This window comes from Mustela erminea, chromosome 19 (assembly GCF_009829155.1).
Source record: "Mustela erminea isolate mMusErm1 chromosome 19, mMusErm1.Pri, whole genome shotgun sequence".
NCBI lineage: Eukaryota > Metazoa > Chordata > Mammalia > Carnivora > Mustelidae > Mustela > Mustela erminea.
This window is the reverse complement of record NC_045632.1, coordinates 25,297,301-25,321,351: the sequence shown is the minus strand read 5'-3', so window position 1 is coordinate 25,321,351 and position 24,051 is coordinate 25,297,301. Positions and strand designations below refer to the sequence as shown.

General features: G+C 52.0%; 1 protein-coding gene and 1 pseudogene across 2 annotated transcripts in view; one reads left to right on the top strand and one right to left on the bottom strand.

The window, feature by feature from the left end:
• The window catches only part of GPT2 (glutamic--pyruvic transaminase 2), a 34,237-nt gene extending 13,174 nt beyond the window's left edge, over positions 1-21,063 (bottom strand). The window contains exons 1-6 of one of the 2 annotated variants that reach the window (XM_032325089.1): positions 20,929-21,063; positions 20,445-20,715; positions 12,464-12,553; positions 10,168-10,276; positions 4,901-5,034; positions 2,683-2,926 (exon numbers count right to left, since the gene is read on the bottom strand). In XM_032325089.1, coding sequence (XP_032180980.1) covers positions 2,683-2,926; positions 4,901-5,034; positions 10,168-10,276; positions 12,464-12,553; positions 20,445-20,687 — 820 coding nt within the window. In that variant the 5' untranslated portion in view covers positions 20,688-20,715; positions 20,929-21,063. The other variant, XM_032325090.1, reaches the window with a different exon arrangement.
• Positions 8,973-9,055, top strand: LOC116580398 (annotated as a pseudogene).
• Positions 21,064-24,051: the final 2,988 nt, after the last annotated feature.

The following is a 24,051-nucleotide window of genomic DNA, read 5'->3' as shown; positions in this document are numbered from 1 at the left end:
TTTCAAATAAATAAATAAAATCTTTAAAAAATAAAAATAAAAATACCTACATTCTTCCCTGTATGAGAATATTAAGGACATGTCTGGAAAAAAGTTGTACCTTACGAGAGTACAGTATGATTCAACCAGATCTCAGCTCTGAACTATCGAAACAATGAATCAACTCCTTTACCAAAGATTCAACTCTCCTCTTGCCAAGCAAATGCCAAACCGGGCTTCCTATGAAGCTCAGCATTCTGGGATTCTGGAAAGGCAGCGGCCCTGGATTGTACAAGGAATTAGCCACTGTTCCCACAGACTGACAGGTGGTGGCTACCCGGGGGGTGGGGGGGTGGGGGGTGCTGGGCCTGCCTGCAAACCCTGCGGGGCTTGCCTCTGATCTCACAGACTATCCTGTTAGAAAATAGAAAGCAAGCGAAGATCTGAGCAGCAAGAATATCAAAACCACAGGCACATAGTCTAAGGAGCGTGCAAAGAGGAACTAAGTAAGGACCAGGGCCTCAGAAAGCCTGCTGCTCAGTAGAAGGGAAGTAATTTCACTGAGGTGTGCAGTGCAGACCTGAGGACAAGGACAGAGCTTGTTTCTCTCCAGTGCCTGGGCGTCACTCAGAACATGCCCCAGAGCCAGTGGCTGGTTAGACACATGTGGTGGTGTCTAAGGGACCAGGACACAGCTGTGCCCAGCAGGGGGAGACATGAGGCCACCTTACAGAAGGGATGGCTTGGACACAGAAAGGCTGGAGAGGGGTCTTCCAGGTGCCTCTCACTAGAGGCTGAGCCAAACCAAAGCCAATTTCCCAAACCTCATGAGAAAATCTGTTGTTTGAGCCTGCCCAGGGGCCTTCTCTTCTTTGAGTAACAGAGCTCAGCTGTCCTGCAGGGAACTGCCTCTCTCTGCACTCCAGCAGGCCCGTGGGACACATACATGGCCAGAATCTTGGCGATTTGAGTGGCTCAGGGATGGGCAGGTGACCCTACTTGGGCCAAAGAGAACCTGGCCTGGAATTTTTGCTTTAAAACTTTGGGCAAGGCTCTCCCAGGGAGGTCGCTCAGCAGGCAGACCAGGGCTAGAGCGGCTGAAGGTCACTCCAAGGACAGAGACTTCCTGGGAAGGACACCAACCCAGACCTGGGGAAGGGACTGAGGTTCCTAGGGCAAGGATGCTGGTTCAGGTGGACTGCTTTACCCCTGGTCTTTACAGTTCTAGGACCCAAACCCTTCAGCCTTGAGCTACATTTCTGTCTTAAAACTCCGAGTCCTGGCTTATTATCCCACTCCATCTGGACACCTTTCAGCCCAAGTGGTCACAGCGTGTGGTCCAGACAAGATACCTGGCTATCTCAGGTAGGTTTCTATTTTCCATCCCCCATCTTCCAAGAGCTGACTGGTATTTCACACATTGAGAACCCAGAGAGCCAAACCAGCCTCTGCCCATTCATGAAGTCACTCTTTAAAAATTACTCATATTAATATACATTCACATGATCCCTTTACCTAAAATAATAAAGTCTTTGATGCAAATATTTCTTCCCGGACAGCCAGCTGATACAGTAAATGCCCGGCTACAAAGTTACCGATCCTCTAATAGAAACTAGGCATACAGAGTATTTCCCAAAATATAGGACTTACTAACCCAAGTTTGGACCGGTACCATCAGCATCACCTGGGAGCTCGTTAGAAAAACAAATTCTCAAGCCGCAGCCCTGCCTGAAAACATCTGAGTACCTTGGAGCGGAGTCCAGCAGTTTGTTTTTTAACAAGTTACAGTCTGAGAACCACTGTCCCAGTGTAGTGGGTTCTCATGCAAGGCACAGGGAATACTGACTGATGGAGGGGTGCGGCGGAGGGTGGGGGGGAGGTGCACATACCCAGAGACTCTGGCAGGCAGCCCTGCCTTTGGCATTTTTTAAAAGCTCCCTTTGTGATTCTAATGTGCAACCTCAATAGAGAGCCCAGCTGTAGTCATTTTCCTTCCTCCCGCATTCTGGTTCGACTGCGCCCCTACCCCCAGGGTGCTGCTGTACATAAATGAGTGTCCCAGCCAGCCGCACCCATTTTCTGCACTCTGGAATTCAAGTGCTGCTTTCAGCTGATTGAAGCATCATTTGATGTTCCAGGGAAGCAGACTCCACAATCAACTCCAACGCGATTTGGCCCTGACCCAATTTATCTCCACAAAGGAGGAGAGAGGAGCCCTTGTTCTCAGCATCCAAATAGCAGCGGGGGCAAATGAAGCCAGTGGCCCAGAAAGATCAAAACAGGGAGGGCTGGGCGTTTGGTGGGGGTTTTCGTTTTTGTTTTTGTTTTTAAATATGTAAAAACAGGAGTGCTTTTCGACTTCTGGAAGCAGGGTGTTTCAGTTTGTTTGCTGTTGTTTTTAACAAGGCATTTCCTCCTCAAGTCTCAAAGTACACAAGTAACGCTGTGTCAAAGAAAAACAAAAACGCACACACCAGCATTCTGACGACTGGTTCAGCAAAACAACTAGGAGTAAAGGTAAAGTGAGGCCTGTGATTAATGGGGACAGGCTGTGCATAATTAACCTCAAGGAGAGTCTTGGCAAATGCAAGAAAGCTGGGAGCAGCGAGAACATCACATTAACTCTTTAGTGACCAGACGTGTAGGACACCAGCTGCCCTGCCCCTACCGCCCAAGAAACTGGCAAAGAAGTGGGGCACAGACCTGTGGGGTTCCCGGGGTTGATGATACACAGCACCTTGGGGTCACAGTGGTCTTTGGCCTCCTGCACGGCCCGCCGGAGCTCGTTCACGTTTAGGGCCCAGCAGTTCTCCTCATCCAGGTAATAGTTCACCTGGATGGCATCGAGCTCCGAGATGACGGCCGAGTAGAGGGGGTACTGTGGGATGGGGATCATCACACCGGTCCGAGACTTGCCACCCCCGGACACCAGGATCTTCAGGATTGTCTGCAACAGAGAAGTCACGGCTTCCAGGAACACTGCCCATCTCCACCCTTTGGGGGCTGCCAGGAAGACTCCCTCAGAGGCCCCAACCCTAACCTTTTACCAGCCACCCCACTGCCTGCCTTCAGTGCAGCCCCATGTGAGCTGCTTGACGTCTCCCCCCATCTTTAAAACGAGGTCTGCTGTGAGAAGGAAGCAAAATGAAATGCTTTCAAGTTCTTAACAAGCTAGTTAAAACACTCAACGCCTATGTTTTTTGAAGAGGACTTTTGAAACAGTCGTCCACAAACTGGCCCTGTCTTTGCCCTTAAGCTCATTCCGTATGTCCTGGAGGGGAGGAGGGACAGGAATCTGTCTTTAGTAATTACCGGTGCCCACCGCTGGGCAGACCCTGAACAAAGAAGAGATTGTCGAATCAGGATAAAATACCTACGTACTACCACCAGGTGGCGCTTCAACCTGGTTGTTTCCCGGGCCGTGTGGCTCAAGGTTTGCAGGACTCCTGAGAAACCAGGCCACCCGAACCCCACGGCGGGGGATATGGGTGGAGGTGGCAATAACTGACTGCAAACCCTGTTCTGGAAGAGTTCCCACCTTACACACAGGCCAGTTCCTCGCTGCAAGAATGCCACTGGACTCAGAAGCTCAACAACTTGACTCTTTTCACAAAATCCCGAGGACACCTCCTTCGGTTGCTCTAGGACCTCTGCGTGTATGTGGGCTCCTCTGGGAATTGAGAGGCCCTGACAGCACAACACAGCGGAAGATGTGACGGCTGGAGACCTGAGCCCCAACCCTGGAACCCCAACGGTCACAAGAGGCTGACTTAAAGACAGCAGAGCATTTAATGTTGCTGGGGCCCGTTTCCTGGGCTCCCGTAAGAGCTCCATGCATCTGAAAGGATTAAAGCCCTGAACAAACAGGAGAAACAAGAGCCTTGGAGGTCCAACGACCAAGAGGACCCCATCAAAGGAAGGGTCCACACACACTCCCTGAGGAGAGAAAATAAAGGAACTGAAGGCACCGGCCCTGATGAGGCTTAGGTAGGAGCATGCTCCAGAGGATCGCAAGACCACAGCTCCCTCAGACCCAGGACTTCAGAGGCCTTCTGCTAAGCACACTTGGACAACAGCCCCTCTTCACCCCGCCCACAGCTAACCCCCAGCCCAAGCCACCTCCTCCCTCATCTAAACACTCCCTCACATCCATCATCCCCTTCCCAGCCGAGTTAAAACTCAACATAAATCTAATTATCCCCTCTCCATCTGTCTCTCCCCAACCTTCAATGGACATTGTTCTTAGGACAATGACCTACATCCTCAGCATGGCCACTAAGGCCCTGTAGGACTCAGGCCCCGGCTGCCTCTCTAGCCCACGTCTGGAAACTCTGGCTCTTGCTACGTGTGCTCATTCACTCTGACTCTTTCCAGCTCACAGCCTCTGCACACGCTGACCTTCTGTTCAGAACGCACTCTGTCCCCTGCCTCCCCGTTCATGCCTACATATCCCCCAGATCTCTGCTCACTCATCCTTTGAGAAGAAACCTTTCTGCTCCCCACAACCACCCCCACCCCCTGCTGCTCCTCCTGGGGCACTCTGTCCTCTTCACCCAGAAGAGAAATGGAAAGCTTGTGATATGGCATTTATCTATGGGTTATCAATGCTGGTCTGATCGGGCACTAGGGTGTAAGCAGAGGCCAAGTGTGTTCAGTTCCCACGGTCTCCCGAGCACCTGGTAACAGCACCTTGCAAAGGAGGAACACCAGTAGGAACTAAGCGAGAGAAAGGCTAATGCCACCAGAAAGACAGGCACCCTCGAGTGCCCATGGCTCCTCTCCAGCTGGACATGCAGAGCGCCAACCCTTCCTCCCAGGCCTGTTTCTCCCTACTGGCACAGGCTCACATCCTTGTCCCTAACTAGGAAGGCTGTTCTTCACGGGGGTAAACACTGGAGAGCGAGCCCCCCCTCACACGTACAGAAATGCCATCACTGGCTCCTGTGGTCAGGTAAATGTTGTCCGGGTCTGCAGGCACACCACCGTCTCTCCTGGTGATGTAGGCAGCCACGTCTTCACGGATGCAGTTGACGCCCTGGCTAGCACTGTAAGACCCTGTAAGACAGCAAGCAAGACAGTCACTAGAGGCAGGATGACTGGCTCTATGGAGTTGGCGACATCCGTATAATTACCTACATGGGGACAGGGGGATGGAAGGGGTTTTAGGACCCAACTCCCACTATTCTAGGCTATGGAAATCATGGCAGGCTGCTTAACCACCTACCCACCCACCCATCCACTCATCCGCTATCTGGGCATTCATCTGCCCGTCCACCTGTCTACCCACCTACCCAACCACACACTCGGTATTCACTGAGAAGCTGTTAGACGTCAAGCGTTACTCCGGGTTCTGGCTTCCCATCAGTCAAATGTGCCTATACCTGTTTTATCCACCCTCCTGGGGTTTACACACATTCTGTTAACATGTAAATCACTACTGCTAGACTTCCTGTGTCTTTATCACTGCTGCCTGCACAGGGTCCCACGGAGCCCGGACAAACGGCAAGAGCCTTCTGTAGCACACTGCACATGTTCTCTGTCATGATCTGGTGAGGGTTACACAGGTGTGTACACGTGCAAAACTTATCTGAGCTGTATACCAATATTGGTTCATTTTATTATAGATTTGTTAATATCTCTATAAAGAGTTTTTTTTTTTTAATGTCAGGCCACTATTTTTAGAAAGAACTTGAGTGAATCTACTTGTGCAGGCACATCTGGCAGGAGTCCCAAAGTGGTGAGGATGAGCTCTGTGGGGAAGTGAAGGGGAGGCCAGGGGCCAGAGGTGGGAGGCAGACTTCACTCTATATCCTTTGACACTGTTTGAATTTTATGCCCCATTTAAAGAGAACCAGCCTATTCCTTCTAAGACTACTACAAACCCACCACCAGGAGGCTTAGGGCTTCGGTGAGTCTCAGTCCAGGCCCTGGACCCTGGAAGCCCTCGTTTGCCTCAACGTCTGTGCCTCACCGGGCTCAGCCTTGCCTTCTGACCAGCTGCTAAGATGGAGAGGGAAGGCAGGGGAGCCTAGGCCGGTTCTCTAAGGACCCACGGGCAAACATGAACATGAATCAAGTCCGGGTGGTGGGTTCAAGGTCTTTTGTTACATTATTTGGAGTATTTTTTTTTTTTAAGATTTTATTTATTTATCTGACAGACAGAGATCACAAGTAGGCATACAGAGAGAGAGGGAAGCAGGCTCCCTGCTGAGCAGAGAGCCCGATGCAGGGCTTGATCCCAGGACCCTGAGATCATGACCTGAGCTGAAGGCAGAGGCATTAACCCACTGAGCCACCCAGGCGCCCTATTTGGAGTATTCTAATGCATCTGAAATATTCTGCAAATTAAAATAGTGGAGAGGTACAAATGCTGGTATTAGAGAATCCCTCCTCTGCAGAGTGACTGACTTATTATTTCTGAGCTCCCATATTCAGAAACCTTTCCCTCTGCCTTTTCTCAATGCCCTCGCTTCTAGTCCATGGGGCCTGTCCATTCCCACACCAGCCAAGCCTCCCCCTTTTCCTGCCTCTAGCTCACCCTCCTCGAGTTCCCAGGCCTTCACCCTTGGCAAGCTCCCTGCCCCTGCAGGCCACGTACCTTCGACCCTTTCCTTCAGCCTTTCTGTGATGCTCCAAACCACACTGGTCCATCAAAGCTCAAATCTAGTCTCTCTCTCGGGGCCTGTCATAAAAATACCGACCCGTACTAAGCCTCTCTCCTGACCTGCATTTTCTCCAGTTATTTACTGTAGACACATGAAGCCTGCCTCCCCCTGCTGACTGTACGTTCCTTGAGGGCAGGGCCATTACCTATTTCTTCTGTGCATCTCTGCTAGAACACCGATCCCCCTGCCTGGTCCACCCCACTACACTCCTGCTTAGGACCCACTGCCCTCAAACACATGGCAACCTGCCTCCCATGGCCTACAAACCGCCATCATCATCACTGCCACACTTCCCAGCCCCATCACACCGCCCCATCCAGACCTCTTTACTTGATCACACTCAGTTCTCAAACCTCAGGGCCTTGGCACACATCATTTCTTCTGTCTGGCATGCATTTGCAGGTTCTCTATTACTCACCATCCCCCATGAATATGAATCGTATTTGCGGCTTAAACCCTCCCTCTACATTAGAATCCCTGGTTACAGACCCATAGCATAGCTCTTCTGCTTTTTCTCCAAGAACTCATGAAAACCAGAGATTAGTTTTTGTGTGAATTCTTTTTAATGTTTGTTTCTTCCAAATCCCATCATGAACTTTTGTGAGCACAGAAATTCCATCCACCTGGTTCACCAGTGTCCCTCAGTGCCTAGAGGGGTGCTCTGGGAGGACTAGATAAGAACCTGCACCTCCCTGGATGTCTAGATTCCACCTTAATCCTTTTAAGATCCAAGATACAACCTGAGAACTGAGTTACTCCTCAAACAGAAAATGAGGAACTCTACGAAGAATTTTAGGGGCGGCTGGGTGGGTCAGCTGGTTGAGCACCTGACCCCTGATTTTGGCTCAGGTCATAATCTCAGGGTTTTAAGACTAAGGTCCAAGTCCAGCTCTGCGCACAACGAATACCCAGCCTGCATGAGAGTCTCTCTCCATCTTCCCTTGCCCCTCCCCCTACTTGTGCATGCTCTTTCTCATAGAAATCTATCAATCTTAAATTTTTAAAAAGTCATTTTATTTTTTTAAGGATTTTATTTGTTTATTTGACAGAGAGAGAAATCACAAGTAGGCAGAGAGGCAGAGAGAGAGGGGAAAGCAGGCCCCCTGCTGAGCAGAGTCTCCCATGTGGGGCTCGATCCCAGAACCCTGAGATCAGGACCTGAGCCGAAGGAAGAGGCTTAACTTAAAAGGCTTAACCTTAACCTGAAGGAAGAGCCACCCAGGCGCCCAAAAAAAGTCATTTTATTTTTTTTCCTTTTATTTATTTATTTAATTTTAATTTTTTTTTTTTTTTAAATAAACATGTATTTTTATCCCCAGGGGTACAGGTCTGTGAATCGCCAGGTTTACACACTTCGCAGCACTCACCAAAGCACATACCCTCCCCAATGTATAGTTAAAAAAGTCATTTTAAAGGGCACGATTAAAACACATCCAGATGAGCTCTAAGACCTTGTGTATGTTTTTAATAATCCCGACCTGGGTCAGGGCTGTCCTGGGCACACTGACACTTTCCATTTCCCTTACTTCTGTGGGCTGGTAGGCTTAGTTGACAGAACACCTCCCCCAGGATGACACTGCCCTACCTCTTGCAATGGGCAGGGACTGGTGGTGACCCCCAAGGACAGGGCCTCTCCACACCTGACAAAGGGCTTTAGCACATAGATCAACCTCCTTCAAAAGCCCAGGAGCTGAGCAGAGGACTTCCTAGCTCAAGGAGGAGAAGAGAGGCTCAGGGAATACCCACCTCACCTATCCTCATAGGGTCCTCAGAACTCAGTGCAAGTCCCCAAAACCCCACACGCAGGCCAACTTTCCTCTTGCTGTAACACCCCAAGTGGGGGCTCACATGAACGTGGCCTCCCCAACTCCTTTCCAGAGCCCTGGCTGACAAAGTTGCAAAAACTCAAAGCTTCCTGCAGGGAACAGAGAACCCCCTCCCCGCCGCGTCAGACGGATTCCCATCAGGCATGCAGACAACAAACACTCCCTCCCCTGCCTCTCCTCGAAGCTTTCAGGAATCTTAGGCCCATGGCCACAGGGTCTTGGCGCCTTTGTCCTGTGGACTGGGCAGAGGGCACAGGAGGAGAGGAGGCTGCAGGCTGAGCGTTCCGGCTGCCGGGTTGTTCTCTGACAGCTTGTGGTTTCGGCCCTGCCATACAAGGAGCTAGCCCACACCCTCCCCAGTCTGGCAGGCAGGAAAGCAAGGGGAGTTGGTCCCTTCCTGAGAGGGACACCCTGAAGGACAGTGACCAGACTCGGACAGAGCATGGTGGGGTAACCACAGCAAGGAAGGTAAGCACAGGGCTCTCATTAAAGGGAAAGAACAAGCTTTGCGCAGTGGCAGTGTCGTGGCCAATGAGGTTTATCCGAGGCGCGATTATTGCTAATTGAAAACTCTTCCCGATTATTGCTAATTGAAAGGGAAAGAACAGAAAAAGGGAGGGGAGGGATAGGGGAGTGTCAGAGAAGCGGAAGGTAGCTGACCCTCTGCTGAGCAAGCTACAAGAATCCCTCTCCCACGTTCCAGAACATTCAGGCACCTGTCCTAAAAAAACTCTCAGAACAACTATTTTTCCTGGGGTGAGGAAAGTTGGATCCCCTCTGTAGGCATGGGGCAAAGGAACGGGGCAAAAGCAAACAGAACAAAGAACAGGCGATGAGAACAAAGAGCCAGAGGCCCAGAGCCTGGAAATCCATCTCAACAGCAAAGGGAGGGAGAGTATCATTTTCACATCTGCAGGGGCCAGATTCCAGGGCCTCCCTCCATGGAGGGCTCCCTCCTTAAGGAGGCAGATGGCTGGGCGCGGGCTTCCAGCAAAGGGGACCAAAGGCCAGGGAGGTGGGAACAGAAGGAATAGGAGGGTGGAAGGAAGCCATCACACAGGATTCAAAGGCATCTCACAGCACTCCCCTTCCCCAGTAACTGACCACCTCTTGCCACAGCGGTGACAGACACGAAGACTGGGCAAAGCCACGCACCGCACCTCACCCAACCCGTCACTGAGGCCCATCACTGGGTTAAACCCTCTGCTCTGAGGGGTAGGTCTGGGTGACTCAGGTTACCCTGATTCTTGACTTTGGCCAAGAACATGACCTCGGGGTCCCAGGGAGTCAGCTTGAAGATTCTCTCCCCTTGCCCCTGCTCATGCTCTCTAAAAAAAAAAATAAATAAAACTTTAAAACAAACACACCAACATTCTGCGGACAGAAGGGTCAATTACTCAAGTTGGCTTCCAGGTGTGAAACCAAACTCCAGGTCAACGGAGGCTCCTGCAGCTCAAGTGCCTTGATCCTCCAAAAGATGGCATTTACCTCACTGCTCAGCTAACGGGAGGTTAACAGAGCAGACACGAAGAGGAAGACTGTTTTTCATTTACTCTGCGTGTTACCATCCCGTACACATGCACACACTCACATGGGTAACTCTCCATTCGGGGCCAGGGCCCAAGCCTGCACTCAGAACGCATGTTCACCTCATGCCCTCCGGGACCTGACTATGGGGGGCAGGGGAGGGTGCTCACCCAGGCTGTTCCCGCCACAAGCCTGTAGGATCCGCCGGGCGCGCTTCTTAGCATCTTCTGGGAAGCTGGGGCTGTCCAACAGGTTTGGGTAGGTGCAGAGTGCCATCACCTGGGGGAAGAGAGGCGCGGGCTGGGCTCCTAGCACCCCCAACCCCAGAGCCCCAGGAGGGCCGTGAGGACCCTGAGCATGGACAATGTGACGACCCCAACTCCGGGACATGCCCCTCCACGAGGGCTCCAGCCTGGGGGGAGCTTGGGGTGGCTGGGGAGGAGCATGCTGGGCTCTTTGGAGCAGGAGATGTTGAAAGGTGGGGTACATCATGACCTGGGCTTGGGATCCAAAGGGAGAGCTGCCAGAAGAGGAGCCGGGAAACAGGAGGAGCCTGCCCCTAACTCTTCCAAAGAGGACGGCAGTGCACACACCCAAGGCCACAAGATCCAGGGGGCTCCTGAGCAGGGGCCAGGGCTGAGCAGGCAGGTGAACCCCAACTTAAAGGAGCACAGACCCCTTCCTAACTCACAGACTGAGTGTCCTCCCCCACACTCTCAACCCCTGCCCCCTTTCTCACGGTCATCCCCTTTCCTGGCCAGAACTGAAGGCCGGGTCAGTTTCCCCATCTCTGTAACAGAGAAAATCACCCTAACCTCACAAATTAAGAGGATTAAGCAAGGAAATGTTTGCAAAAGTGCCGGTAAACCCCAGCTCACCGGGCAAGTCTAAGCTGGCAATGCAAAAGCTGTGCCAAGAGCCCTGAGGGGACACGAGGGCTCGTGGCTCTGACACCAGCTGGGTGACTTCAGGTGTGAGCTGGCTTCCTGGTGCCTCACTTCTTCATGCATACAATGGTCAATGACGCGGCCTGCCCTCCTCCCACCAATGACACGGCCTGCCCTCCTCCCACCGGCACTTGTGAAGAGGAGACACATGTGAAGGCTGCAGGACGCCAGCACCAGGCAGAAGAGGCTGCGTTTGCCACAGCCAGAGCCGGAGCCGGATTTGGGAACAAGTCAGCCAGCCAGAGGACAGAGTCAACAGGAGCCTCTTCAGGCCCAGAGCCCCAGGCACTTGTGGGGAACGGCTTCTACTCTCTCCTCCAGAGCTGTGAGACTCCAGGACACTCAGGGCTCTCCAGCCTTCTCCTGCCTCCACTTCCCCGGCAGAGCTGTTTGGTCGGATCCGTTTCCCCAGCTTCGGGCCCAGTTTGGGGCCTCATCCGTTCACAAGCTGCTGGTATGCTCCTGAGCTCACCAGCAGTGGCCACGGGAGGGGAGCCCCAGTGACGTTCCTCGGCTCAATGCCAGCCTCGGTTCTCTTCCCCAGACCCTGCGTGAACTCCCCAAGCTAAGTCAGGTCCCTGCACCCCTCCACCAGAGAGTAGGGCAGGGTCACCCCCGCCACGCCAGCCCCTGCAGCAGGCGAAAAGGGAGGGGGCCTCCGGGGCTCAGCAGCCCTGCTTGCCCAAGCCTGCGAACCTTAACCACGTTAAGGACCATATTTTGCTCCATAGGAAGCAGCTTTCGCCACCGCTGGTCTCTCCCTCTGTTCAGGAGGCCCTTGGCATTTTTTTCTCCCGCCAGCCCACCAATCCCACAATTTAAGCCCATGCAGCATCCTTGCAATTGGTGCCCAAACGGAAACACTAAACCCCACCTCCTGGAGACCTCAGGAGCAAGATGGGTCACATCAGCAAGGCAAGCAGGAGAGCAGCAGCTGACAGTGGTCACCAACCCCACACTCTGTGGGCCAGGGATCAGCACTTCATACTCAGTGTCACACTGAGGCCCCCAGTGTCCTCCAAGGCAATGCTCGTGACCTGCCTTACTCAAAGCCACCCAGCTGGTAAGTGGCAGAGTCAACGCTCAACGCTCTCACCCAAGTGAGACACTTGGGATTAAAGTATCTGGACCCCCACATATCACCTCCCAGCCCACTGGGCCTCTATCTCTCCAAGCTGCTTCTCTGACACACTTAGGAACCATGCTCTGATCTCAGTATGAGAGACCACAGACTATGGAAGGGTATCCCTGGGAGCCTCATATGCAAGAGTAGCCCCAAAGTGAGTCTAGACATTCCAGACAACTTTGGAAGGGGAGGAGACTGAGGGAGAGACCCAGGGCACATCAGACACTGGAGGTGGCTGCTACTTCCATGGCACCTCCCTGTGGGATTCTGGTGCCTGCTGTGTCCCGAGGGGGCCGGACAGGGGAGGAAGCAGGAATGAGAAGAGCTGGCTGGCCCGCCCAGGCTCCAGTTCCCTTCTCTCCCAGCAGCCTCTGCTCCTGAGCGCCAGCTTACCTGTCGGAGGAAGGTTATTGGCTGCTGGCCCATGGCCTGGGCGTCCCCGATGTTGGCACGGATGACTTCAGTGAATGGTTTTTTGATACCCTGAGCAGGGAGAAGGCAACAGGTGGTTACTTGGAGACTCAGAGATCCTGGATTCGCCAAGCAATGCCCCCACAGGATATTAATAAACACTCCTATTTTGAGCCTCACCAGGTGTCAGGCATAGTGCCAAGCCCTTGACGTGGCTCGCCCCATTTAACCTTAACCACCACCCCATGAAGAACTAGTATTAATCTCATTTTACAAATGAGGAGAATGAGGCTTCAAAAGGCTAAGCAACTTGTCCGAGATCACATAATTGATAAACACAAGTAGTGGGATTTGAAGCCAGACTCCAAGATCACTCTTCTCAACCATTATGCTCACCACCACCCACTTTCTAAGAAGGCTGCAGGAGTTCTCCTGGGCTGCACCCCGAGGCAGCTGCAGGTCCAAGGCCTGCCAGTCAACTTGGCCTGGGAAGGATGCCTAAAAAGAGGACCTTGGGGCAAAAGTGGTGGGAGGCAGGGGTCAGCAGCAGAGGCCCCCAAACATCAGGGAAAGGCCCCCACAACTTGCCCCCAAGCACGGCTCCATCTCAACAGCCTAAATAAATGGCCAGGGCACCAGAGTCGCCCTCCCCTCCAGAAGATCCAATCAGCAGGGACCTCTAGGCTTGTTCCCTTGCAACCTGGTTTTGCAGAATAAAGAATGTGGGCTGATTTTCGCTTAAAAAAAAAAAAAAAAAGGCACCAAAGATGCAAAGAATGGCTGAAGAACTAACTCTCAGTCACTGCCCAAGCAACATGTTCAACACAGAAAGGAGGTCCCAGAGAGGAGGGACTCAGAGACCTGCCAACCTCAACGTCATGGGGGGCAGGGGTGGGGTGACTAAAGGACTCCCGGCTGCTGAGAATGAGAAAATGCACTCCAGACAGAGGTTTTGGGGATCTGGAAATAAGGGGATTCCACAGAGCTCCCAAGTCCAGAATTTGCCACTAGAAGTGTTAAGAATCAGCAGCCAAGTTCAATGACAACCCCCCAGGGTGGCTGAAGGGTTATCTGAGACAAACAGTAGGAAAGCACTTGGCAGAGTACAAACATCATCAGGTTACAAAGCCCGACCAAGGACGGGGTTGGGAGGGTCATGGTAGGGAAATGCAGCTGTGGGGCAAGGAGTGGGCAGGACCAAGGGGTGGCCTGGATGGAAAGCCTGGCCACCTTCCCATCTCCAGCTGCCCTTTCCTCAAGGACATGTTAAATTCAAATTTTAAAAATATAAATTCTATGTATTTTTATTTAAATTCCATTTTGCTGGAGCACCTGGATGGCTCAGTAGGTTGAGCCTCTGCCTTCGGCTCAAGTCATGATCTCAGGGTCTTGGGATCAAGTCCAGCATCAGGCTCTCTGCTCAGCAGGGAGCCTGCTTTCCCCTCTCTCTCTGCCTGCCTCTCTGCCTACTGGTGATCTATCAAATAAATAAAATCTTTAAAAAAAATAAATTCAGGGTGCCGGGGCGGCTCAGCGGGTTAAAGCCTTTGCCTTCAGCTCAGGTCATGATCCTGGGGTCCTGGGATGGAGCCCCACATCGGGCTCTCTGCTCGATGGGGAGCCTGCTTTCTCCTCTCTCTCTCTCTGCCTGCCTCTCCACCTACTTGTGACCTCTGTCAAATAAGTAAATAAAATCTTAAAAACAAATAAATAAAATAAAAAGTCCAATTTTGCTAACATATAGTGTATTATAGTTTCAGGGGTAGAATTTAGCGATTCATCAGTTGCATATAACACCCAGTGCTCATTCCATCAAGTTCCCTCCTTCATGCCAGTTCTCCCAGTTACCTTATCCCCCTGAAGCAACCCTCAGTTTGTTTCCTAGAGTTAAGTGTCTCTTAGGGTTGGCCTCCCTGTTTTCGAAGGTTTGGACCCTTGTCTCTTCCCCAACTCCCACAATGTGTGAATTAAATCACCTTTAGAAAACTCTGCCTTTTCAAAATCAATAATATATACCTTAAGTAAAAAACAGTGATCTTAAGGGACAAAAGTAGCTGCCAAACAAGTTTTCCTGACCCTCCTCTGCCACCCCTAAGACTCTTCCATTTATCTGGCTGTTCTGGAGCAAGAAGGCATGGGGTGGGGACAGAGCCGGCTGGGGAGGGTGTCTCAGAACTGGCCATGGACCTTCATAAACAGGGCTTGGTAAGTGTCTAAAAGCCTATGAGGGGAAAGAGGCCTTTTAAATCCCTGTGTCCCTTCTGCACAGCTCTTCAGGGCTGGTCTGTATGAGAAAAGGTCCCAGCTTAAGTGTCCTGAGGGCCAAGGCCCGTGGGTGGCACCACCCTCTGCTGGGTGAGAGCAGGACCCTGGCGACAGACTGAGAGGCATGTGGCCTCAGGGCTCACCCCACAGGCAGGAGGCTGGGGGCTGGGGGGTGGAGGAGGGGCCAGGCCACGGTGTACAAAGGGGTAGGACTGACTCACCCCCATTGGCACCGGCCTGAGCTCCTGGCACAGGTCCTTCTGTCAGCCTGTGAATTGCCACAGCCCCCTAGGCCTGGCCAGCTGAGCACAGGTAATTTCTATGGCATGGGCACAGTTCATTCTTTGGTAGGGATAAAATCCATCACAGTCGAGGGCCAGGAACGAACACACAGCTGTGGGCCCTCAGCCAGCCCAATGCAGGGAGAGAATATGCCTGGAACAGAGCCCTGGATGTTCCTTTCCCATGCCCGCCCCCTGCACTGCTCAACCAATTCAGGGCCTGCTGACAAGAAGCCTGGGAACACTGCGCATCTCTTTTCTTGGGTCTAGGTGCCCAGAGACCCCAGACATTTTGCTGTGATGGATGAGCTGGGGGTAGGGGTGGGGATGAGCTGGCTCCCTTGAATGGGCAGCAGATCAGCCTGTCCAGCCAAAGGCCCCCATATAAAGGAGGCTGTTCTGGAGCAGATTCTTACAAAAAGCACTGAAGGTCCACACGGGATGGGAAATAACAAGGAGCCAGGGACTGACTCCTGCCCACACTGACTCATCCAGGTCTGATTGGCACACCCAATAGCGACCTTGCCTCAGCCCAGCCCCCAGGAGCCCATCAGGTCAGCAGATCGCATTCCCGTTTCCTCTCACAGTATCCAGGAGCACATCTAGATAACCCACCTGCTTACATCCCACTCAGCGCTGCCTCCCTGGGCTTGGGGTGAGGCAGGCAAGCAGCTGAGATAATGTACCTAGAGAAAGGCCTTCCCCTCCGTTCAGCTTAAGTAGGGATATGGGAATAGGCCCTCTGGCTCAAGGCATGACCTATTTCACAGGGTGTTAGCAAGAAGGAAAAAGATTTTTTTTTTTTTTTTTAAGATTTATTTATTTATTTGACAGAGAGATCACAATTAGGCAGAGAGGCAGACAGAGAGAGAGGAGGAAGCAGGCTCCCTGCCGAGCAGAGAGCCCGATGTGGGGCTCGATCCCAGGACCTCGGGATCATGACCCGAGCCGAAAGCAGAGGCTTTAACCCACTGAGCCACCCAGGCGCCCCAGGAAAAAGATTATTAATGGCCTTCCCAGGTCACAGGCCCAACATCATTATGAAGGCTGATGGGACGAAAGCTGATTCCAACACTGCACAAGGCAGTTTTCTTAAGCAAGGGATGGCTCCTGTCATTTCATGTGACATGCAGGGGGAAAGGCTGGGCAGGACAGTTATTCCCTGGAACAGAGCCCTTGATGTTCCTTTCCCATGCCTGCCCCTGGCACTGCTCAACCAATTCAGGGCCCACTGACAAGAAGTCTGAGAACATTGAGCATTTATTTTCTTGGGTCTGTGTGCTCAAGGTCCACAGGGGATGGGAAACCCTGAACTCCGGGGGTCTGTTGGGAGGGTCACCAGGAGAAACAGAGACTCACAGGGAAGAAGCAGGAATGAGCGCTGATGAGCTCCAAATAGAATAATTCATGATAGCCAGGCTAAGGACCAGGAAAGACAGAGCACACACTGCAGAATGCACTCCCAGACCCAGAGAGGCTCAGCATGAAGGCCAAGGAAAGGGCATTCCTTGGTGCTTCTCCTCAAGCAACTCTCTTTAGTTTGAGAAGAAGGCTCTTAAGAGGTTTTTTGTTTTTTGGGTTTTTTTTAAAGATTTTATTTATTTATTTGACAGACAGAGATCACAAGTAGGCAGAGAGACAGGCAGAGAGAGAGGAGGATGCAGGCTCCCTGCTGAGCAGAGAGCCCGATGGAGGGCTCGATCCCAGGACCCTGAGATCATGACCTGAGCCAGAGCAGAGGCTTTAACCCACTGAGCCACCCAGGCACCCCAGCTCTTAAGAGTTCTAACTGACTTCTAGCTGTTCTCATTCTCATCTCAAACTAGTGTTTAGAGGAAATAATTGGCCCATTTTGCAGAGGCAGAAACTGAGCCCAAGGTGCTCTGAAAGACCTCTCTGAGGCCCACAGCATGTAAAAGCCAAGCCCAGGATGTAGGTCCATGGAGACCTGGACAGGGTGGGTGGGGGAGGGTTTGTTCTATTAGAAGCCAGCACTACCAATTTGTTTTAAATTGAACGTTGAAGAAAATGACCATGAGATTTCACCACCTGTGCTTGGCACAACCAGGGTTCCTTAGTTCTCAGCTAACTATAACCATGTGTTATATAGCACCTTCCATTTTTACCAGTGTGGATGCAGCACACACTGATTTTAACAGTCACAATCAGTTTTTCCCTCTATTTATGAATGTTTCGCCCCAACTGTGTGTACTTTACAAACAGAAGTAGAGCCATTCCTGTCTCTACTCGTGCCAACTTCCTCCCCTCCTGCAATAAAGGAAAAAAGTAGTAGGTTGAGAAAGAACTGACAGATCTTTTCAAAACTCCTACTAATTGCAGCTTATTTTTAAGGGCTGCTCCCAGTTAACACCAGGATCTGAAAAGCTAATAGTTTCTCCCCATTTGGAGCTTGGAGCTGCTGTCAGGGAGAAACAGGGCCTCTCTGAGAGCACACAGACAGGACTGGGGTTGAATGGCCCCTTTCACACCCACTTAACCAACTTCCCTTCCCTCTGTCAGGCTTTCCTGAGCACTCTCCACTCCTGTCACAGACGGAAGGAGGATGGAACTTGCCCGGCCAGCCACCTCAAAGTCAAACACCAGAACCACGTGTCCAGCCAAACAGTGAGTACTGTCTGCAGAGCACCTGGTGAAATAATTCCAAAAGGCAGCATAAAGGCCGGGACCCCTTCGATGGACAAGAGATACAAAAGTCAGGGCAGGGAATTGGGGGGGGGGGAGATCTCTGGGCCCACCAAGCCACCTCTCTCCTTTTATAGACTAGGGAAACCAAAGCCCAGAGATGATAGGAGATTCACCCCAAGTCACCCTACAAATCCTTACCCGTCCCATCTCTACCCAATCAAACTCTTTTTTTTTTTTTTTAAAGATTTTATTTATTTATTTGACAGAGAGAAATCACAAGTAGATGGAGAGGCAGGCAGAGAGAGAGAGAGAGGGAAGCCAGGCGCCCCCCAATCAAACTCTTTATAACACCAGTCCCATTTTGATCACTGCAGTTCAAAACTGAGGTAGAGGGGCGCCTGGGTGGCTCAGTGGGTTAAGCCGCTGCCTTCGGCTCAGGTCATGATCTCAGGGCCCTGGGATCGAGCCCCGCATCAGGCTCTCTGCTCTGTGGGGAGCCTGCTTCCTCCTCTCTGCCTGCCTCTCTGCCTACTTGTGATCTCTGTCTGTCAAATAAATAAATAAAATCTTTAAAAAAAAAAAAAAAGACTGGGAAAAATATGGCTCTCTCAGAAGGGTCACTGTGTAAGCTAGCAAAGTAGATACAGGGGGTCTCCCAAAATGAAAGGTTTAAGGGAGGCTATGCTGGCTTGGCTGAGCTATGTCTCTAGCAGCTAGACTGGGACAAAGTGAGAATAAAACGAGAAGGCGTTAAGTTTGAATGAAAGCACCAGAAAGGAGGTGTACACAAAACTCAACCTACTTAGGAGTAGGCTATGGGAATGTGCATCATCGTCCCTCCCAGAAATCATACGGTGCCTCCAGCTTAAATGATCAAGAAATTTGTTCACCTCAATCATGGAACTGTGCCCTACTGGAACCCCTTCATGGTTCCCCACTTCACACCAAAACCCCCACTTTGCCCCCGAAAGTCCTGAGCCCAGCCCCCAAACTCCAGCCCACCTTGTCTGTCTCATTCATCTCCTGTAACCTCCTGCCATGGTGCTGCTCTTCAAACAGCACCAACCCCTGACCCAAATGCCAGAACTTCCTAACCTTCCATCTTTGCTCACAGCTCCCACCTGGAATGCTCTCACATTTTTCTCTGCCTGATAAAAAATCCCACCAGTTCTTAAAAAAAAGTGGTGGTGGAGAGGCTCAGGTCCACAGAACAAGTGGGCAGTCAGCCTCCTGAAGACAAAGACAGGACACCTTTCTGTTCTAATCATCCTCGTACCTCATGGAGCCCACACCCCAGCTGCTATTTAGCAAAAGGTGGAGAGTACCCCTGGAGCCTTTACCAGCTCTGAAACCAGAGGAATTCGCTCAAGTGATAAGCCCGGAACGATTTAATCTCAGTGTTGCTTGAACAGGGGAAACTGTTGTCTCAAGGACGGGAAACTCCAGTCGGCCAGTCACAAGAGCAGAGTGGCAAAACTCGTGTTTTCTGTCTCTGGCCCACCTCACACCTCGGGCCAGGAAAGCACAGAAGCCGAGTCAGCCTTCTGTGAGCCAAACCTTAAACTTAGCCGTGAAAGGAGTCAGAGGGAGACACTGGACTCTAACTAGTTCAGCTCGCTATTTTCAGTCAGGAGACCTGGGATCCCACCACTGCTTCCTCTCATACATGCATGGGACACTAAGTGATCAACTCACCCCAGAGTCACCCAGTTCTAGAGCCTCTGAGAGCGCCAGATCAAGGAACCCTCCCCCACCCACATTCTGGGTTAGAACTATCTTAAGCAAGCAGCTGTTTCATCAGATCTTAGAAATCTTAGCAGTGCTCACTTTTTCTTTTTCTTTTTTTTTTTAACACTGCCTCTCTTGACTTGGCCTCCTGAATTCCACTCAGGTTAGAACTGGTATCTTACAGAGGTATCTCTTACACACACCCAGTCACCCTGGTTGTAGGAAAAGAAATCACTCCTGGGGATGCGGTCACTTTTACATGCAACTACAAACGAAAGCCAAGATCGCAGTCAGCCAGCCACCCAAGACAAAGAAAGTCCAGGGCCATCCTACCAAGGCTCCAAAGGCTCAAGACTTTGACTACCCACTGGGGAGGAGGGTATCCCCAGAGATCAAAATGTTTCAATGAGGCAGGAATCCTTGAGGACCCTCCTCCACACCTCCACTCTTGTCATGGAATCCTTACTGGCACAACGACCAAAAAGGTCTCAGAAAGAAAAAAAGCTTTGGGAACAAACCTAAGTCTTAGAGCCTTCCTCCCTCTCCTCCTACCTAACATGCCAGCCTTCCCAACACTCCCATCCAGCAAACCCTTACACCATTCCTCCATTTTATTTTCTCCAAAGCACTTATTCACTATCTGAAATTCTCTCGTCTCTTTCTTTACTGGTTGTTGTTAACCTCCCCCCACGGACCTTGGTTCCGCCGCGGGTAGGACAGCCACATAAGTGCAGTGCCTGGCACTCCCGGTCGCTCAATTATAATTGATGAATTCAATTCAACAAGTGAACCGTATCTGAGGGCCTTACTTTGTGCCAGGTGCCGGGCGGGCACCAGTGGGTGAAGGGATAGGAGGAGGGCATTCTTGTTTTAGCCAACCTTGGCTGAACGAAGGAGCTGGCCACCGGGGTGAGAGGAAGCCCCAGCGGGTGGACCCCAGCCTCGAACAACTACTGTTCTCCCTCCCCCCAATCCCTGACAGTTTCGGCGACCCTAGCCTCCCTGGGCCCTCCCGCCCCGCGGCCCCAGGCGCCCGCGCTCACCCGCTGCAGCTCGAGCTCGATCTCGCCGGCCTTGAGCACGATGGGTCCCCGCACCGCATACTCCACAGCCTTCACCTGCGGGTTCATGGACTCAAGCGTAAGGATGCGCTCGCGCCGGCTCCGCTCGGGCCGCACCTTGAGCACTGCCGAGGCCTCCGCGGCCGCGCTGCTCTGACTACGGCTCCATGGGCCCGGGGTCCGGGGGCAGCAGCCCCGCCGGACTAGTGCCGCTGCCCGCTGCATCGCGCGCCCGTCCAGGAAAACCTTGACACTAAAAGAAAAAGAACAAACATGTCGCGCACAGTCCAAGGCGGGCACCAGTGCCCCAACCCCCAAGCCCAGCCAAAGGGCCCTTTCAGCGAGCGGAGCCACCTTGGCTCCGGGGCCGGGTGCCCATCCCCCGGCGACTCGAACCCTTCACCGCGCTACCGCAGAGCCAAAGCAGTTTTGCAAACGCTGCGCCCAATGCACGAATGCAACGTGCCTGCTGCCGCCGCCTGGCCACCCCTAGCTTCGTCCAGCTACCGCGCGCGCCTGAAACTGGCCCGGGGCTTGGGCGCCAGCAGCCGCATTTCAGCACCCAGAGCCCGCACCGCCCGGCCCCCTGCGCTCGCACACCCACAGCCGGCGGGTCCGCCCCGGGCCTGCCCACTGGCTCCTGGGCCTTGTAGTTCCCCAGTCCGCTTCCAGAGCCGATGTGGAAAGTGGTCGAACTACAAGTCCCATAGTGCTCCGCGCTGGCCAGATAGGGGGCCGGGCCAGAGGCGGGAACCGTCTTCAGACTCTGCCGGGGGCTGGGCGGGCTCTTTGTCCCCCGCTCTGGGGCTGGGGAGCTGGGCGGGGGCTGGGCCAGGGGCTCTTTCAGCCTCCTACGAATTTGAGCTTTTTGCAGTGTGTCTGGAAGCGCATCCCTCCCTCCACGACCCCTCCCCCCTCTCCACCCACTACCGAGCACCTGCGAGGAGACGGCTGAGAGATGGTGCAGTCCTCGCCCGGGTTTCATCATCCAGGGCCCGAAGGTGGCCGCGGCCGCTCGACGGGAGCTGGTAGGAAGTGGAGCTTAGGAGTTTGGGACCTGACTGCCACTCTTTACCCCTCTGAACGTCAGCTTCCTTGTCAGCAAAGCGGAGATCTGACCCTAGCCTCTAAGGGTGGTTGTGAGAATTAAAGGATCAGCACCAGGCAGGTACCAGGTGGTCGGGTTTCCTGACTCCCATCTGTAGCTCTTCCCTACTTTCATTACCTCTTTATTTCTTGCAAGCATCTGAAATTATCTTATTTAGATACCTCTTACGGGCTTCTATCCACCTCCTGCATTCACCACGTTAGCTCCAGAAGGGTAGTGTTTCCTCTTCATCCTATTCATAGCACCTTTAAGGGTTCCTGGCAGTTAGGTAGGCACTAGTAAATATTTGTCGAATTTTTTTGGCAAAGGTATTACCAGTCAAAGGCACCTTGGCTCCCCCAGAGTGAATGCAGGGCAAGAGTCGGAATGGAAAACACCAGTCAGACACCAAAATACAGGGAGCCAGCGGGAGAAATCACTTTCCCTCTCTGGGCCTCAGAAGTCTATCTGCAAAGTAAATTGGGTTAAATGCCCCCAGGTTCCCTTCCCCTCTTGGAAATTCTGTGTCTAGGTGTTTTCCTGCAGAAAAGCAGCCCAAAGCTCCCTCACCCCAACAAACACACACACTCAGTATTAGATGTGTGAAAGTAGGGGGCAGGAGGCACTTTAAAAACACAGCAGTGGGAGGGCCTGGGTGCCTCAGTGGGTTAAGCCTCTGCCTTAGGCTCATGTCATGATCCCAGGGTCCTGGAATAGAGCCCCACATGGCAGGCACCAGTGGGTGAAGGGATAGGAGGAGGGCATTATGGCATCATGGGGCTGTCTGCGCAGCAGGGAGCCTGCTTCTCCCTCTGTCTGTGCCTGCCTCCCTGTCTACTGTGATCTCTCTCTCTTTGTCAAATACATAAATTAAAAAATCTATTTTTTTAATTTATTTATCTAACAGATAGAGATCACAAGGGAGAGAGGCAGGCAGAGAGAGGAGGAAGCAGGCTCCCTGCCCAGCAGAGAGCCCAACACAAGGCTCGATCCCAGGACCCTGGGATCATGACCCAGGCTGAAGGCAGAGGCTCAACCCACTGAGCCACCCTGGCGCCCCTAAATAAAAAATCTTAAACACACACACACAGCAGTGTAGGGGGAAAGGTACTAAAAAATCTGGGTTTGAATGTAGATACATATAATCATTTACCTCTTGGCTGACTGTGAACACGTTACTTAGCATTTGTAAGCCCAGTTTCCCCATCTGTAAAATGGGGTAACACACTTAACCTCTTGGGACTGGGAGGATAGTTCAGTGAGGTAACTCTGAAAAAGCCAATAGTTTGGAACCTAGTGCTATGAATCTCTCTTACTCATCCTTGTCAAGAGATTGCCATATACTTGGATTAGATAAATTGGTTAGCAATAAAGGGGAAAAGCAGATTGAGGGAGCTGCAGACACGAATATCTCTGAATATTCCTATGTTAATAAATTGTCTTGCCCACCAAAGACAGTTATTTGGGCTTCTTATCAATGGTTCCACCCCCAGCCCTTCTGTTGATACTGTCTCCTTCCCCGCCTCTGTCCCAGTGGCTAGGTATCCAGTCTCCAGGCAAAGATACCCTTCGGGAGCTTGACTTCTCTAAGGACACCACCGCTTTCAACATCATGTTCTCACCTGCTCTGCCCAGTTGTGGAGAAACACACCCACACCCCTCTATCTCTAAAACACATTTAACCTTGACCCACATAAAATGTAAACATGGTCCCTCACTGTTCACCCACGGGTTGGTGCACTTCCTATAGTCTCCACCCCAGATCAGAAGGGGCAGGGGAGCTGGCAGGGTGGGTGGGCGTAGAGAGGTGAGGACAAATCCATTTGCAAAACTGGGGAAAACAATGCGTAGCACACAGTCCATCTACGTGGGCTCACACGTCATCGTTGTAGAAAACAGGTTAATGTCCCAATTATGTCCTTAGTCAACCTGTGATGACTGCATGAGAAGAGAGCTCCCTTTCTTTCCTGTGAACCACACTACTACAGTTTACAAAGCACATTCATACTTATCACTGCGTTTGAACCTGATAGATATCAATGAAGTGAAAAGGGCAGGCATTATCCACATCTTGCAGATGAAGCTCAGAGAGATTAAGTGACTTATTCAGGTGGCTCAGTCAAGTGCAGAGCCTGAACTGTGATTTCTAACCCAGCGCTTCAGTCCATACATGCAGGGACCAGGCTTGTGTAGCTCTGTGGGTTTGGAAATTGGCACTGCCACTGTAATGCCCTGAGCCCTAGAAAAGCTTTTGGGTGGTAGTTGCGATGATGATGGTGGTAATAGAGTGAACTGTGGCTTAATTTTACCCTCTACGGGGGGTGCCTGGTGGCTCTGTCAGTTAAGCAGCTGCCTTCAACTTGGGTCATGATCCTGGAGTCCTGGGATTGAGCCCCACATCAGGCTCCCTGCTGGTTGGGAAGCCTGCTTCCCCCTCTCTCACTCCCTCTGCTTGTGTTCCCTCTCTCGCTGTGTTTCTCTCTGTCAAATAAATACAATCTT